Genomic DNA, 19,172 nt, shown 5'->3' with positions numbered 1-19,172 from the left:
TACTTTACTAAGGTGTGTCTTATAATATTGTGGTAGTTAATGCAAACTTGATGAGCACACTTTTCCCATTGGCTCCTGGGACCATTTATTAACCATCTATTAGCATAACCACAGGCTCTTTCTTTTACTAGCCATCAGTGTGTAGTCACTCCCCAGACTTTTGTCACCTATGTGTTCATTAATGTACATATAATATACAATACATTGTAGTACAGCTACCTGACCTCAGCGTTGAAGGCTGTAAGAACAAGTTTACCATTTCTGTGCTGCTTTAAAGGTCTCCTTCCATCAGTTTGTTTTTTATTTATTTCAAAATGTCTAGTTGTGTTCTCTAGTATGAATAAATAATGTGAGCAGTTATTCGTGAAAAATAAGTGCTCCGGTGATCTGGCTTAACGCTGCTTTAGTCGACAGTAAGATTTCAGCTCTTATAAATATTTATACATGCTAGAACTTTAGAAACTTTTAAAATTTTTTATCCTAATAACATCTTCGCAATGTCACATGTTACTTTACAACAGTATATTTACACTAAAGTTAGTTAGTTAGTTGAAGTAATTAAAACTTAAATGCTTTAAGGCAAATCATCAGCGTTAACTTCAGCAGTGTTAGCATTAGCAGTGTTAGCATCAGCAGTGTTGGCATCAGCAGTGTTGGCATCAAAAATGCAGTGCTAGGTGTGTAATATGTATCGTGTTAAACTGTTTTAATAACCCCCCTATACACACACCCCCCACCAACAGCACCGGAAGACTGAGGGGAGTGTTTTAACGCTAGACCCTGCAACGCTAATGTATGTTTGTGTGTGTGTGTGACACTGAATTTTGAGCCCTGATGAATAATACATGGTTCTTAGTGGGGGGAATTACACTAGCTTCACATTTGTGTGTGTGTGTGTGTGTGTTTGTGTGTGTGTGTGTGTACAGATCTGGAAAAAAAAAATTGGGACCATTTTAAAAATGATAAGTTTCTTTGATTTTGCCACATTGGAAATCTCTAGAATATAATCAAAAGAAAGATGGATGATCACAAGCCATCAAACCGAGCTCCAGGAGAGGCATAAAGTTATCCAAAAGCAGTGTGTAAGACTGGTGGAGGAGAACATGCCAAGATGTATGAAAACTGTGATTAAAAACCAGGGTTATTCCACCACATATTGATTTCTGAACTCTTAAAACTTTATGAATAGGAACTTGGTTTCTTTGCATTATTTGAGGTCTGAAAGCGCATGATTTTTTGGTTCTCATTATTTCTCATTTTCTGCAAATAAATGCTCTAAATAACAATATTTTTATTTGGAATTTGGGAGAAATGTTGTCCGTAGTTTATAGAATAAAACAACAATGTTCATTTTACTCAAACATATACATATAAATAGCAAAATCTGAGAAACTGATTCAGAACCAACTGAAGTGGTCTCTTAATTTTCTTTCCACAAATGTGTGTTTGTCTCTGAGGAGAACATGTTTCCTCCTTTTTGACGTTGTTTTCTCTTATTGTCTATTGTTCAAACCTGTCTCTACCCAGAACCTTCTGATTCAGTACTATTCCTATATCTAGAACCCTCTATTCCCTGCTTCTTTCAGTCTAGACCCTTCTGTTACTGGGTTTATTCTGGTACCATTGAACATTTACAGTATATTTCAGTATATATACAGTATATTTGTCTTTTATGATTCTTTCACATCTGTACTACAAGTAGTCTAAAGCAGTTTAAAGCAGGATCTGGTTTGTTTGCATACTTGCAAATACTGCGGTTCATTTCGGCAGGTGTGAAATCAGAAATTTCATTAGGTACATTAGAGTCCGGATCCGTTCCTTTGTGGTGAGAACATGATCTGGCATCTGGCACCTCTTGTCTTCACCTAGTCTGTCTTTACCACTCTGTCTGTACCCTAGTCCTGTCTAACTTTCAACAATTTTTCTCAGTGTCAATCAACATTTTGCGCCCTATCTTACACCTCCTCAACAGTCTATTTTCAGGCCCTGCACCCACACCATTAAAACAGCATCAGAGTTTAGGAATAAATCTACACTGATGGGCGTGGTGGTTTGGAAGTGGGGTGTGTTCAGGAAAATGTTTTGCCGTTTTGCGGAAAACACAGGTGTGCCACTGTCACATCCTTGTTTCTGTTCCCTGTCTGTTCACCTCCGTGTCTCCGCCCCAGTCCCGTTTTCCTCCACGTGTGTTTTTCTCCGCCTGTGTTCATTTGTAGCTCCGCCCCCTCATTACCTGTTTGCAGGGGTTTCTTGTTTCCTGTTAGTCCATGTGTTTAAAAAAACAGTCCCCCTGTTCCTGTCTTTCTCGTCTGGTGTTGTATGTTTTACGTCCGTCAGGTTACACTTTTCTTTGCTTTCTTAGTCTAATTATAATTTAGTATAATTTAGTTTTATTGTTTGTTTGCTTTCTTGTTTATAAAAAAGTCCATTCCTGTAGGTAGTATCCAGTGTTGGGCACGTTACTTTGAAAAAGTAATTAGTTATAGTTACTCGTTACTTCTCCAAAAAAGTAACTGAGTTACTAACGGAGTTACTCCACTATAAAAGTAATTAGTTACCAGTAAAAGTAACTATCGCGTTACTTTTTATTATTCGCCGTCAAAAAAAGGAAATCAATTATGCATTTACTATTATTATTAGAAAAATAACAAAAAATAACAAACGAAAATAAACCCAAAATGTTGACAAAAATATAATCTAACGAATTTCAAAAAAATAAAACGAAATTCTCCACACAACCAAAGAAAATTACTAAAACTTGTAATACTGAAAAAAGCGGAAAAACGCGTCTGGGGATGAAATTTAACAAACCAAGCCACACTCAAAAGAAATATGTATATATAAAACAAAATAATGGACAAAAACAACAATTTAATGCCCGTTAAAGTGGTATTAATATAACAGCTTCACCAAAAGAGAATAGAGCTTAGATCATGCCCAAAAAATCCGACCCAGCCGGAGCCCGTGCACATTCTGCCCAAGCCCGAACCATAAACTGTCATTATGAGCCTGACCCGATCCGCCCCATAAACTGTCTGTTTTCGGGCTGATTGAATGAGCGAAATATAATCAGAATTATGTTAATTAACACTGTAACATAGAAGCATAGAACTATTATTTAATTTAAATGATTTTTAAGAACAGCTACACACAGTGCTGCAGGTCAAACGCGGAGGCGTTCACGTGCGCCCAGAGCTACGTGATTACAGTTTTTATTTTTATTATAGTTTAATTTTATTTTGTTTTTATTTTTTCTGTTCATTTTAGGGTGGGCTTGGTAGCGCGAGCGCTTTACACAAGAACTAACGGACCACGAGTGCCGCGCGCTCGGCACAACAACTCCCGCTGTACAACTCCGCTGTACAACAGCGCTTATAAATAAATTAAACACAAAAATGAGGGTATTCTATCAGTAATTTCAGTTCGTTTTAGTTAGTTTTATAAACACAAAATACAGTTCGAGATAGTTATGTTTTTCCTTTTAATTACCGTTTTTATTAGATTCAGTTAACACAAATGTTTTTCACTTTCAATTTTCGCTATTTCGTTCGCTTTAGTGAACAATAATAATTGGTTACTTAGCAACATTGTGATTATCACACCAGAGCTTTATATAAAATAAAAATAGGAGCCTGATTTCGGGTCGGTCCTCAGGTCAGGTGGGATTCGGGCAGAGAATCTAAGCTCTAAAATAGAAAGCAGCAGCACCACAAAAACCGGAGCAGCTAAAAAGAGCTTAACGTCCTTAATTCGGAACTTGGGTTGTCCACGGCAATCACTGACTGATTAGAGCACGCAAATCGTCACAATTGTGCCTCACTTCACCACGCCAAACCACAGGCACAGCGGCCAGAAGCTCAAGTTCACCGGACAGAGGAGGGGTTAACCAGGGCAAAGCGAAATAAAAAAAAAAGTTCATAGAGCTGCTAAAGTAACGTGCAGTAACGGGTGTCGGAAATGGTAACGGCGTTATAGTTACAGTCATAGTAATTAGTTAGATTACTCGTTACTGAAAAAAAGTAACGGCGTTAGTAACGCCGTTAGTTTTAACGCCGTTACTCCCAACACTGGTAGTATCCTCTGCTGAGACACACAAAGCGCTGCACTGTTAAGATATGAACACACCAAGGTCACAGCGCACCTGATTCTTAAAGGGAATGGCAAGTGACACACTGATTGGTTTATTTGAGATTACAGCCAGAACACACCAATGAATAATTAAGAAAATAAGTACAATCCTTTTGCGCACTCCAAGCCGTGCAAGGCATATTTTTTGTGCCCTCATGATACGAAAAACTCATGACACTTCATAAATCCTACAGCATGATACACAATTGACTGGTGCACTATATATTGCTAAAATAGAGCCCTTTGTTTCTGTGCTGTCTCTGTCTAAAACAATTTTACTCAACCCTTCTGTCTCTGTTTAGATCCTTCAGTTTAGACCTTGCTCTCGCGGTTGATGGTAGCAGATATTTTGACCCTGTTGACCCCTCATGTCTCCCTGTTTTCCAAGCCATGCTTGAAAAGGTTTTAAAAAGTATACTCTGCTCCACACACTCTCCTCTCAGTTCTTCACAGGCCGCACCTTTGCTCTCACTTTGGATTACTCGCCCTGCTTTTAACCACACTGACTGTAAGCATCACTGAACAACTTAGCAAATTAAGAGCGGAGGCATCCACCCACTCCACCCAGGCCTGTCTCCCCTCACGTCCATAACGCAGAGTAGCAGGACCGCTGATGATCCGCTGGATCTTTGTACCCTGAGAGCCGTTTGAGGGGTCGCTCTCTGTCGCACCTTATTTGCTGCTCTACTTTCAAACTCTTAACGCTCTCCAACATGAAAGCTGAGCGCGAGCTGGAGGAGGGAGCTGTTTAGTCATTTTAAGCATCTGTCGGCTCCTCGTATCGCCGGCGTTCCGGAGGCCGGCTGGCAGAGAGGGAATAAAAGTGCTCCGGTTTAAAATGAAGCGAGCGAGAGCGAGACAGGTGCTGTACGCCGGAGTTATTCCTGACGCACTCTGAGACGCAATAAATAAACCCAATGCAGCTTTACTCTCTCTCTCTCTCTCTCTCTCTTACACACACAGCTTTTACTCTTTCTTCAACTTCATCACTGGCCACTTTATTAGAAACACCTACAGTACCTACCTACTCTTACAGTGCTTCATCACTGGCCACTTTATTAGAAACACCTATACCTACTGTATCTACTCTTGTGCTTTATCACTGGCCACTTTATTAGAAACACCTACACCTACATACTGTTCTGTTTCATCACTGGCCACTTTATTAGAAACACCTATACCTACCTACCTACTCTTGTGGTTCACCATTTGGCCACTATATTAGAAACACGTACAGTACCTACCTACTCTAACAGTGCTTCATCACTGGCCACTTTATTAGAAACACCTACACCTGCAGTATCTACTCTTGTGCTTTATCATTTGGCCACTTTATAAGAAACACCTATATCTACCTACTCTTACATTGCTTTACTACTGGCCACTTTATTAGAAACACTTTATTAGAAATGCTTAGGTACTCTTGTGCTTTATCTACCTAAACTGTTTTTTGGATATTTAATTACATTTAATTAAAGATCATTAATTATTTAAGAGTAAATCTTGTAAAAAAGACTCACGCTGGCTGATCTGACCTGAGAATCGTAAGGCGATGTGGTGGGACGCGACTGAAAGCTGTGATTGGAGTGTGTGATTGACGGCACATTCATTAGCGGCTGGCCTGGTGCCAGGGGAAATGTTTACATCTGCTCGGATAAAAACATCTCACATAACGTTTGATTTGTTTGATGACAGCTTGCTGGCAGTCCTGACAGCCCGTCTGTCTGTCTTCAGGGGGGGTCACATGGTTAATGTGATGTAGTTTAGAGGATGCTACTCCAACACTCAGTTACCCACGGCTGATACATACTGAGTACTGAGAGCTTTTATGATCTTCAGGACCTTCTGAGCTGAAGCGTCTTCCATAGGTCTACGTTCACACAGCAGATGTAGCCTAAATCTGATCTTTTTGAACATATGTGACCAGTGATGTCAGTATCTCATGTGTTACTATTTCCAATTAAATCATCAGATTAAAGTTATTTATCACAATGTCACAATGCATTACTTTTTTTTATTATTTTTGAAAGGATGGATGAGAAAGACACTCAGAAACAGTCGTCGCTTTATTGCTGGAACTGTCGGCCGCAAATACACCAAAAATAATCAGAAGCTATCAAGCTAACTGGCTAATACTAGCAGAATTCATTCACTTTGACTTTTATGACAGCAGTGAATAAGGATTTCTGTGGTAGTATAGCGGGATTACAGCCCAAAAAAAAAAAAAAAAAAAAAAAAATATATATATATATATATATATATATATATATATATATATATATATATATATATATATATATATTAAAAGTATGTTAATATTTTTATTTCATCAAATGTTTGAAAGTAAACTTTAATCATGCTTTTTAAAAAGTACAATATAGTGTGTTCAAAAAGAAGACCACTATGACGTACAATTTTAGTTTATTGTACTTCTAAAATACTTCTTTCCAAATATACTTTTGTACATTTTTAGCAAAGTGTGTTAAAAACAGCTGTTCCAGTACTTTTTATAAATGTAGTAAATTACTACATTTATACAATTTAAAGGAAATTGGTAATGTAAAAAATTGTGGCACAGTATATTAAAATATATTTTTATACCCAATGAAGTATGTTAGAAGTGTGCTACTTAGAAGCATATTTGTGCTCTGATGTGAATATATTTAACATCAATTCTTAGTATATTCCTTATATACCTGCTGTATAGAAGTGATACAGTTGTAATACTCTAAAATACTACTAAAATGTGGGGTTACATACATGTAGTAACATGTTTAAATCTTACTTAGGTATATTTAAAATAGTTTAATTTTAGTACAGTTAAGTACACTTAGCACAATTTAACTAAGACGTTTGTACTAATTTTATGTAGTTAAAGTATAATAAGCACAAAGAAAGTTGTTCTATTTTAGCACTCTTTAAATATACTGATAATTACTAATAATGTGGCTACAAGTACACTTCAGTGCACTATAGCATAATATTGCTTAATATACTTTAATATACTTTTTTCACTATGGAGACCTAATATTAAATAAAAAATACATTTATAATAAAAAAATTATACCAAAAAGAATTGCAATACAATATTTATTGAGTTGAACACACAGATGTAGTGCATAGCATATTGGTGTCCTAAAGCACCTCAGATAATTACAGTTGGGATAGATCTGCCAATGTGGCTGAACATGATATACAGTAGAAACTGTGTCTTTAGGGCAGCAGTATGAGGAGGAACATTGTCTTGTTGTAATAGCACACCAGATTTTACATGACTTTATTACTGTAATATTCAGTTGTCACATTGCTAAATTCGCATACTAATTCATTGGTTGTCTCCACCAAAACAAAGTTCTTAATTGCTCCTTTGATGCTGTAAAAAATACAGTCACAATTTAACTTCACTAGGCATGTGCATCATTTGGTAAGAAACTTGAATTTGGGCCATATTTCCTGCTGTGCGAACAAAGCCTAAATGTGTGTATTACTTAACATCGCTCATCTCTCCTTCTCTGCATCTCTCCATTTATCTGACCATCTCTCTCTCTCTCTCTCTCCACTCCTTCACCCTCCCGTCTGAAGCAGTGTGTGATGACGGGGAGTTTCTCTGTGCGGATGGAAGAGTGTGTGTGTCGGCGAGCTGGGTGTGTGATGGAGAAGCAGACTGCCCGGATTCATCAGACGAAACACTCCATCAGTGTGAGTCTCCATAATTCCATGACCATCTACTGCACACCATTCACAACCAACAGCCTACAGCAGTTTAGCTCCACCCATTCTAGAGCAGTTTATCTCCACCCATTCAGCCTACAGCAGTTTAGACTCACCCATTCATCTTACAACAGTTTAGACATCACCCATTCATTCAGTCTACAGCAGTTAAGACTCACCCAATCATTCAGCCTACAGCAGTTTAGACTCACCCATTCAGCCTACAACAATTTAGACATCACCCATTCATTCAGCCTACAGCAGTTTAGACTCACCCATTCATCTTACAACAGTTTAGACATCACCCATTCATTCAGTCTACAGCAGTTTAGACTCACCCAATCATTCAGCCTACAGCAGTCCAGTCATCATTCAATCTGTGAACAGCCAACAGCAGATAAATGTCACTATTTTCACGTATAGCAGTTAGCCCCGCCTACTCATTCAGCCTACATCTGTTTAGTCCCACCCATTCAGCCCACAGCAGTTTAGGGTGGACCATTCTGTGTGTAGCAGTCTAATCCCACAGTCTTTTCTCACACATCCTTTAGTAGCAGTTTGTTATCTTGTTTCCTCCAGTCAGGCCAGATCACATTTACATATTTCTCTTCAGTCCATCCTGAAGAACATCTTAAAGATCGTAGTCTTTTTCTGGCAATCGAAGTTTGTATTTCTGATTTAAGCAGCTGCTGTTTTCTCCCAGCGGTCGGGCGTGCGAGCGGTAGTTAAAGCAGGCTGATGTCTGGATTCGCGGGAGCTCAGATGTGATATTTACGGTGTTAAAAGTCTTTGCCTGCCAACCAAGACAGTGACAACACTGTCTTCACGCTCCTCCGTGCATGCTTTGAGTACGCCGCTTTGCCGGGTTGGGACAGCAGTTCCATATTTAGCAGGTAAACACAGGTCAGAGAGCGCACGCGGGCTGGCAGTGATTTATAAACGAGCGGATTTGACAGAAATGGAGTTTACACCTGAAGGGAAATAACAAAAGATCACACATGGAGCAGTAATGAGAGGCATCACAGCAGGCTGGCGAAGTGTCGGCACAAATGTTAGAGTGTATCCTCCTGAGGAAGCCCTTTATTGAGTTTGCTTTAATTCCTGACAGAAGAGCGCCTGACAGGCTGCTTGATTATCCCGCCGGAGTCGTCTGAGGCCGCGAGGCTGAACCTCTACAGTGAACTCACTCAAATGATGCAAGCAACCTACTACCAGACACAACTAACGGAAAATACAGATCTGAGAGGATTCGGAATCAGAACCTTTATTCACCTAGTGTAGATGCACAAGGAATTTTTTTGACATTTCTGGCAACATAGATATAAAAACATACAACATATATTTGTTGGAACAAGTCTTTAAGACTTTTACTTTTGGTAGTGTCAGTCTTAAGGACTTTTAATCTTGGTACTGCCAGACTTTATGTTTTTTTACTTTTGGCAGTATTAGTTTTTAGGACTCTTAGTCCGGGTATTGTCAGTTTTTAGAACTTTCACTCTTGGTAGCACTAGGATTTAGGGCTCTTGCTCTTGGTAGTGTCAGTCTTAAAGACTTTTAATCTTGGTACTGCCAGACTTTATGTTTTTTATTTTTGGCAGTATTAGTTTTTAGGGCTTACTCTTGGTAGTGCCAGTTTTTAGAACTTTCATTCTTGGTAGCGCTAGGATTTATGACACTTGCTTTGGATTTATGGTGCCAATTTTTAGGGCTATTACTCTTGGTAGTGTCAGTCTTTTAAGACTTTCACTCTTGGCACTGACTGACTTTGGTTTTTACGTTTGACAGTATTGGTCTTCAGGGTTCTTATTTTTCATGATACAAGTCTTTGGGACTTTTACTATTGGTAATGCCAGTCTTTAGAACTTTCACTCTTGGTAGCTCTAGGATTTAGGCCTGTTGCTTTTGGTGATGCCAATTGTTAGAGCTATTAATCTTGCTATTTCCAGTCTTTAGAACTCTTATACTTGATAGTGCCAGTCTTTGGAACTTTCACTCTTGGTAGCTCTAGAATTTATGCCTGTTGCTTTTGGTGATGCCAATTGTTAGAGCTATTAATCTTGCTATTGCCAGTCTTTAGAACTCTTATACTTAATAGTGCCAGTCTTTGGAACTTTCTGTCTTTGCAGTGTCAGACTTTAGGACTCTATTTTTTTTTAGTCTTCTACTTTTGGTAGAATAAGCCTTTGGGACTTTTATGTTTGGCAGTATCAGTCTTTTGGATCCTTACTGTCTGTAGTGCCAGTCTTTTGGATTCTTTTTCTTTGCTGTACAAACCTTTAGGTCTCCTACTATTGGTAGTGACAGTCTTTAGAACCTTCCCTCTTGGTAGCACATAGATTAAGGGCTCTAACTCATGCTGGTGCCAATTTTTAGGGCTTTTACTCTTAGTACTGCCAGTCATTAGGACTGTTATTTTTGATGAAGCCAACCTTGAAGTTTCCTACTTTTAATAGAATCAGTCTTTAGGGTACATATTGTCTGAAGTACCAGTCTTTTAGATTCTTACTCCTGGGGGCACCTGTATTTAAGAGACTTACTTTGCTGGTGCCAATTTTTAGGGATTTTACTCTTGGTAGTGCCATTCTTTAGGACTTTAGGACTTATTTTTGATAAAGCTAACCTTGACATTACTACTTTGGTAGAATCAGACTTTAGGATTCGTAGTGTCTGTAGTACCAGTTTTGGTAGTCTTTAGAACTTTTACTCTTGTTAGTAACAGTCTTTAGAACTTGTACTTATGGTAGTGCTAGGATTTAAGACTCTTACACTTGGTGATGATTGTCTTATACTTATACATTAGTAGTGCCATTCTTTAAGGCCGTAATATTGGTTGTGCCAGCCTTTACGATTTTCACTCATGGTTGAATGAGTCTTTAGGATTTTTACTCTGGTTAGTGCCATTTTTTTTGGCCATTTTTAGAATTTAGTCTTTTTGGTGTCATTTTTTTAGGGCTTTAACTCTTTGTACTACCAATCCAAAGTTTTATTATTCACTGTTAGTAGTATGAGGCTTCCGGGCTATAGAGATGGTTGTGCTGGTCTTTAGGGCTTCTAAGTTAGCAGTGTCAGTCTTTATACTTTTTGGTCTTGGTAGTGGCAGTCTTTAGAACTCTTGGTAGAACTAATGGTTAAGAAAGTCTTTAGGGCTTTTACTTTTGATAGCACCAGTTTTATTTATTTATGCTAAGACTGACAGTGGACTTCATGTATTCTGTTCACTATAGAGAGAAATATTTCTATTTGCAGACACTGAAATCATGAATTGATCAGACTGATATGCCTAATGAGGGGCTTCTTTTTTTGCAGTCTGTGAATCTGTGAGATACTAGGTCTGCTTTAACGAGACATTGGGGTAATTGGCTGAAGGTGGTCTGGGTTTGACTGTCTGATCCCCGGGCTGCAGTGAACATGCGTATGGTGAAGGCAGCGTCCCCATATGCAGGGCATTACTTTGCATAGATAGTAATTGGCATTTTGCAGTGAAATCCTTCACATAGCGCTGTGGGGTGAGTTTACTGCGATGGCTTTGGGTAATGCGGCATAATGTGTCTCATTTGTGTCAGGCAGGTTGTGCTCGGGCTTGCTCTGGTGACTTCCACCATCAGTTTTCTGTGTGTGTGTGTGTGTGTGTGTGTGTGTGTGTGATGAAAACATAAACATTGTGTCATTGTGGGGGCATTTGGCTGCTCTCCACAAGGAAGGAAAACTCGAAACTGCAGCTTTTATTAGAAAAAGGTAAAAAAATTCAAGAAAAACTTGAGAAAGTGTTAGGATACATTAAGAATGTAGTTAATGTTTGGTAAGTATGGTTTTCTGAGTGGAGCAGCTATCTAAGCATTGGTTCTACCATAAGAAGTTGCTGCTGGTTCAATTCACAATGATGCTACAACTGTTTGTACCATAAAGTTTAACTGTCCTCTCTTTTTCTGAATGGGTAGGGTGGCCCTCCTTCTTCCCCGCCATCAATTAGCACAGGCAATGCTAGCACAGTTGCAGCACAGTTTTCTGTTACCTGATGCAACAGAATTAGCAGTTTTAGCATTCTCCTCCAACCGTGTTGAGCTCTGATGGTGTCATGTTATCGTCAGTTAGAGATGTTGAGGTGGAGCTTTTACACTTGTCTCAGAAAAATCTCTGATGCTTTTGGGTTCCTATGTTCACCTCGCAGCAATGGTAGTATTATGTTCTAGATTGGATGGTCATAGATGGGGGCGGGGGGGGGGGGGCACAACACATGGAGGGTGAAGACTAGCACACGCCTCCTACGACACATGGGAAGTCAGACACCACCTCTACTGCTGATATAGCATTGATGAGTAGCTTAAGAGTGATGAGGGAAAATAGCGTCATCTACCCACCAAGAAAGAGCAAGGCCAATTGTGCTCTCTCAGGGCTCTGGCAGCTGACAGTAAGCTGCATGACCGGGATTTGATCTTCCGATCATAGTGTAGGCGCTTTAGAGCGTTGAACCACTCGGTGCCCCTGATGGTGTCATGTTAGCGGCAGCTGGAGAAGATGAGGTGGAGCTTTTTTTTTGGCTCAGAAGAGTGTCAGAAGCTATTGGGTGCTATTGTTCACTCTCCCAGCAATGTTAGTTTTGTGGATTTAGCAGGAATTTTCACCCAAATCCACCCAAAAATAACTTTAGTTGCTAATATAACTTTAGACATCCCATCACCTACAGCCCATAACCATAAAAAAAATTCTGGAGAAACCCTCTCTGCAGGAGACAAGGTGTTGGCTAATATTGGGTGCTGGTGATCTTCAGGCCCTCAGGTGACACTGCAATTAAAAACAGGCATGATTCTCTACTGGAACTCACTGCATGGGTTCAGGAACCATTTCACAAACGCAGATTAAAGCTGTATCATACAAAGAAGAACCTTAATGTCAACAAACATTAAAGAATACCACAGGGGACTATTTTCCAAACTGATCAAGCATTTGTTGTTCCTTGTTTCTACACCCATTCTATAATACAATTCTATTATTAAAGACTCTAGTATTTGTGTTTTTTTCTCTTTTTTTCTCTTTTTTCTCTTTTACACTGTTCTTCAGTGGTCTGGACCCCACAGAACCACCACAGAGAGAGTATTGTTTAGGTGATGGGTCATTCTCAGGTCATTCAAACTGCTGGAGTTTTTGATCACTATGTTCACTCCTACTGAGCTTCTTCGTCTTCTAGATAAAGTATAGTCAAAGACAGAAGCTCTGAATCTGTTGCTACACAGTTTGTGTTGGTCATCCTCTAGTCCAGGGGTTGTTTGAACTATAATATATATATATATATATATATATATATAAATGCAAACTTTTGTTTATACCTGTCCTATCTCTCTGTCACAATCGGCATGACTTTAGTTTCCGCCTGTTCTCATTTTTCCGCCCATTCTAGGGCTCCCTATCTCCTTATAAGGCCATTTTTTCCCAGCCGTGTCCCAATTCACTAGCTGTGACAGCAGTAATGTATTGGACCACAACCCTGACGACACAGGTTCAATCCCGTGTGAAGAGCGGTGTGTTTATTTATTTATTTTTTTCCTTTCTTCTTGGGTTTACCTGCTTTGAGATCAACTGTTCTGCAATTGGGTTCAACAACCCTCTGGGCTGGAGAGCTACAAGTCTGTAGCACTGCATACCATTACACTTCATTTTCCAAAACAGAATTTTGGAAAATATCTGGTCCGTGGCCAAACTTACTTGCTGACCCCTGCTCTAGTCCTTAATCAGTACTCACAGAATGCTGCCCACAGGATGTTGCCCACAGGACGCTGCCAATTGCTTTCAGAGATCTTCAGAAAAAAGCGGGAAAGCACACGAATGCTGGCAATGCTTCTTTTTGAGAATTCTTTTTGTGAAACTCTGAGCCGAGTAAATCCCTGGTCGCTCCCTGGAGGGAAGATAGAGTCATTAAAGTCGTTTGTTATGAGACGCTAATTTGGATAGCTATTAGCATGGTTTGGTTTGATGGTAATAGCCTGAGCGCTTTGCTTCAGGAGTGAACGAGGTCTGTCTTGACCTTTGCCGTTAGACGTGAAGTCGTGTTTCTGTGTTTGTATCTGGAATGTGTGAAACGAAACCGAAGCCTCAGTGTTTGGCCTTGGTTTCGCTGTTTAATCTCACATAATCTCGCTAATCACGGCCATTAATCTTTAAAAACATGATTAATGTTAATGTTTAAAAGTTCAGGAGGATAAATTACTGACTTTAACCCCATAAACGGTGCGAGTAGTGTTCAGCTGTTCCTCTAAAGGCTAATTAGTCAGTGATTATAGTAAACTACGGTACCTCCAAAAACACAAATGTCATTTGTTAAATGTCAGGATTTTTTTTATTACTGTAACTGCAACTGTGACTCAGCCTGTCTTTTATAACATGATGATCTTCATAAGTTTAGGAGTTTACAGTACCAGTCGACAGTCTGGACACACCTAAAATTCATCCAAACTATTCAGCAAAAATATGATTTTAGATTCTTCAAAGTAGCACCTCATGCTTAGATAGAGACAGTTTTGCATATCTTGGCTGCATTTTCTCAATAAGCTTTATGAGGTTGAGTTACCTGGAATTCAGGCTTTCAGTTAACAACTGTGCTGAAATGTCTTGCCCTCTTAATTTAGATGTTTGAGAGCATCAGTTGTAAAGTTGTGAAGAGGTAGAGTTACAGGTTTACAGTGAATAGCTCTATTTGAGTAATGTTCTAATTAATATTATGGCAAGAACCACCCAACTAAATGAAGAAATAAATATTTAAAGAAATAAGGATCAGTCAAATAGAAAAATCTCAAGAATTTAAAAGTAAGCTCAAGTGTAGTTGCAAAGATCATCAAAAAATATTTTGATGAAACTGGCTCTCATTAGGACCGACTACGGAAAGGAAGGGCAAGAGTTACCTCTGTTGCACAGGATAAAGTTCATCAGAGTTACCAGCCTCAGAAACTGCAAGTTAACAGCACCCTAGATAAGATCCACCTAAATGAAGCCCTCCATTCTGTTGGCAGTCATAATATAAAGTTGTAATATTATCCAGAGATTAAAGTCCTAATATTCATAATATTACAAGAACAAAGTCGTAATATTATGAGAATAAAGTCATAATCTTACGAGAATAAAGTTGCAGAATTTTTGAAAGAAATGTAGTTCTAACTGCTTGGGCTGCAGTTTAGGAATGGAGCACAGATGGAGTGAAAGGAGCATTTTCTGCTCATGATCTGTGAAAGGGCTGCTGTGATTACTATCAGTTGTCTACTTTTATAACCTACTGCTTATTGTTATTACAGTTAAATAATACAGTGTCCAGATTTTCCTGTGGTGGTGTCCCGGTAATCTAGCCTTAGTTTCCTCCTCTGTGAGACACTTCCTGTGTGTAAATGCAGTAAATTCCAGTCATAAATAAAGGAAATAAACCTTTTACTGATACAGGATGACTGTCTGTGTGTTATATAATCTATATCAACATCAAATATACTTGATATGCTTGTGAAGCTTGATATGCACTTCAAAGTTATGATCAATGTGTATATCAAATATATATATTTAAATATACTTGGTTATTTTATTATTCTTTGCACTTATTTGAAAATTATTTTAGTTTGGATTTTGCCAGTCTTTGCTTTCATTTTTGGATTTTTTTGGATTTTCTGTGGATTTTTGTGGATTTTGCTGCTAAAGACTTTTGCTTCTGGAATCTCTCCTTTGCTTCTGCTTCATTTTTTTGGTTCTGATTTTTGGCACACTTTTCACGGGTGGGCGGGGCTTAGAAGAAGGCGTTCCCCTTTAATCTCTATTGGTCACCTACCCTGAACCCTCGTCTGAGACAGACCACGCCCACCCCGCCAGCTTCAAGCGCTCTTCCAAACATGGCGGAGCGAACGGGGTTCAGCTCACAGCAGCACCAGCAGGTACTTTTCCAATTAAATTTCATACAGACGTTATGTTTAATGTTATATTTCTTTTTTAAGTAAGTGTTTAACTCTATTAAGATGCTCATGTTAGCGGGGTGTGCTAAATATCCATGCTTAAATTATACTAGTTATTTAGTGAACACTAACCTACCTAGTCAGTGGTGAGTTAGCTAGTTTACCTAGGTCATCTGGTCAGTGAGTTAGTGGGTTAGCTAAGCTAGTTAGGTTACCTAGTCAGTGAGTTAGCTAGTTAACCTTAACCAGCACTTACTTGGCTTTACCCTGGGGCATAATAACTAGCTTAGCTAACCCACTAGCTCACTGACTAGGTAACCTAACTAGCTTAGCTAACCCACTAACTCACTGACCAGATGACCTAGATTAAGTAGCTAGCTAACTCACTGACCAGATGACCTAGGTTAAGTAGCTAGCTAACTCGCTGACCAGATAACCTAGGTTAACTAGCTAACTCACTGACTAGGTAACCTAACTAGCTTAGCTAACCCACTAACTCACTGACCAGATGACCTAGGTAAACTAGCTAACTCACTGACTAGGTAGGTTAGTGTTCACTAACTAACTAGTATAATTTAAGCATGGATATTTAGCACACCCCGCTCACATGAGCATCTTAATAGAGTTAAACACTTACTTAAAAAAGAAATATAACATTAAACATAACGTCTGTATGAAATTTAATTGGAAAAGTACCTGCTGGTGCTGCTGTGAGCTGAACCCCGTTCGCTCTGCCATGTTTGGAAGAGCGCTTGAAGCTGGCGGGGTGGGCGTGGTCTGTCTCAGACGAGGGTTCAGGGTAGGTGACCAATAGAGATTAAAGGGGAACGCCTTCTTCTAAGCCCCGCCCACCCGTGAAAAGTGTGCCAAAAATCAGAACCAAAAAAATGAAGCAGAAGCAAAGGAGAGATTCCAGAAGCAAAAGTCTTTAGCAGCAAAATCCACAAAAATCCACAGAAAATCCAAAAAAATCCAAAAATGAAAGCAAAGACTGGCAAAATCCAAACTAAAATAATTTTCAAATAAGTGCAAAGAATAATAAAATAACCAAGTATATTTAAATATATATATTTGATATATATTTTTTCTCTTTTGAATTTGCAACATACATGTTTTACTTTTGATTCTTAAAATTTTGATTGTGGATTTTATTTTTTTACGTAAAACTTTTGGCACAAAATTCACTCCATACAGTTGCACCCTAAATATTTGGGCTCTTCAATCAGACGTTTTGCCTTTAAGATGATTTTGCTTGTCAGGATGCGTAGAAAGACTGTTTAAATCTAGTCTATATGTAAATAAATGAATAAATAAAGATCACTCCATGAACAAAACATGAATTTAGGAACCTATTGAATCCCCCGCGAATGATTTCTGTTCAAGGACGCGTCAAGCATTGAAAATTGATGATTACAATTAGAGGACTACTCCAGAAGCTCTCCAGCCGAGCCCAATCAGGGGCAAATTACAAACCAGCCCTGTGCACACTTGATTTAAATTAGCTTCTTTGCTATTAACAGACTGCATTTAAGTGGGGGCGTCGGGTTGCCAAATAATTGCGTATTTGATGTGAATCAGAGCCAGACTGGGCTGTGATTGGAGGAACATAGGGAACAGAACAGGGCCGAGCCGGCAGGCAGGTCTCAGCAGAACAACTGCAACGACTGCTTCAATAAATCCACACAAAAGGAAATGTGCACTGAATCCGGTTTCAGGGGCAACAAGAAAATGCTTAAATTGTGCGAGAATCCTGCGGGCCCTGAGCTGTCAGAGAAAGAGAGCATCTGTTATAGTCCCTTCTGAAAAAGACTGTTTTTGGACAGCGGTGGCTTTCATCAGGCACTTAAGCCATCATCTACTCAAAGCTTGACCCCAGAAAGAGCTTATGGTGGAAACGGAAAAGCCCATCCAAGAATACAGGACACAATTTAACCTCTTAAACTTCCCAGAACCACTAGTGTTTTCAGGCGTTTTCCCTCCTTTAATAACTTTTTACTTTTTCTTATAACGTAAAAACTGCTAGATTGTCTTATGCATTGCTTGGGATGAAGCTATTGAATATTTACTCATCCCTTCATAGATCTATCTATCCATCCACTTTCACATGCACTTCCTTATGGTCTTAAATTGGGCAGCCGTGGTTTAATGTTTTTTGGATACAATCCGGGTTAGCACCCGAACATCCTTTTCAGACAGCTTCCTCTTACAGCGTCCACAGTTAATCCTGTTGGATGTGGTTCATCCTTCTTGGTGGTATGTTGACATTACCCTGGAAACAGTGGCTTTGATACATCACAAAGACTTGCTGTCTTGGTCACAGATGCGCCAGCAAGACGTGCACCAACAATTTGTCCTCTTTTGAACTCTGGTATGTCACCTGTAATGTTGTGTGCATTGCAATATTGTGAGCAAATCTTTGCTCTTACTCTGCTAATTGAACCTTCACACTCTGCTCTTACTGGTGCAGTAATGTGCAATTAATGAAGATTGGCCACCAGGCTGCTCCAATTTAGCCATGAAACCTCCCACACTAAAATGACAGGTGTTTCAGTGTGCAACCCCTGTAGGACTTTCCTTTAAATACTAATACATTAAACACTTTAGGAAAGTAGGAAGATATCGTGGATAATGTAGAGGGGTAATCATCTAACATCCTGACATAATTAATGCTGTTCTTGTCATTGATTACAATCAAATCCTAACAGCAGTGATCCAACAAACTTTGATAGAACGTCTTCCAGGACAGTAGCGACAGTGTCAAACTCATAAAAGCCCTTTTCCAAAGATACAATGAATGAGCAGGTGTCCTATTACTTTTGTCCATAGACTATATGGTTGTTTACAGTTTAAAGCATCCTCTCATGTCTCTCTGAGGTGGTTTCAGACTAGCGCTCCCGATGCTAATCTGCGTCGCTGATGTGATCACATCATCGGCGTGGTCTCTGGGCTGTGAAAGACCATCTGTGCGCTTCTGTTTAATCTCCAACACTGAATATTAAACCAGCTAATCACGCTACATTAGCATGTTATCTGCACGCCCGCTAATCACAGTCGGCTGTGTTAGCATGTTACACAATACGCGTGCTAATGATAATACATTAGCCTCTTATCTATAGAGCTGCTAATCACAGGGCATTAGCATGCTACACACTCTCACACACACACAAGTACCTGAGAGCGGAACCTGTGAAGGCTAGCAACACGGATCACACATTTACTGCTATTTTTAAAACATTTATCATGGAAAAGCTAAACGTGGCTAACACTGACCCAGGAACACCAGATTTTGTGGTTCTAAGTCTAGGTTCTAGGTTTTAGCACCCAGGTTGAAAAATTCAGCTCTGACGGTAGCTGGTTTTTGATGGTGAAGATGGTTGAGAAGCTGGTTATTCAGGTTAAAACATACACAATAAA

General features: G+C 39.3%; 1 protein-coding gene across 1 annotated transcript in view; it reads left to right on the top strand.

The window, feature by feature from the left end:
* Window positions 1-6,739: 6,739 nt before the first annotated feature.
* Window positions 6,740-19,172, top strand: part of lrp1ba (low density lipoprotein receptor-related protein 1Ba) — a 327,687-nt gene continuing 315,254 nt past the window's right edge. Inside the window, exons 1-2 of the mRNA XM_049470884.1 lie at window positions 6,740-6,748; window positions 7,599-7,827. Of these exons, the coding sequence (XP_049326841.1) occupies window positions 6,740-6,748; window positions 7,599-7,827 (238 nt within the window). The remainder of the gene's footprint in view (window positions 6,749-7,598; window positions 7,828-19,172) is intronic.

This window comes from Astyanax mexicanus, chromosome 23, assembly GCF_023375975.1.
Source record: "Astyanax mexicanus isolate ESR-SI-001 chromosome 23, AstMex3_surface, whole genome shotgun sequence".
NCBI classification, from domain to species: Eukaryota; Metazoa; Chordata; class Actinopteri; order Characiformes; family Acestrorhamphidae; genus Astyanax; species Astyanax mexicanus.
The sequence above is the reverse complement of the archived record's forward strand: the minus strand, read 5'-3'. Positions and strand labels throughout refer to the sequence as shown.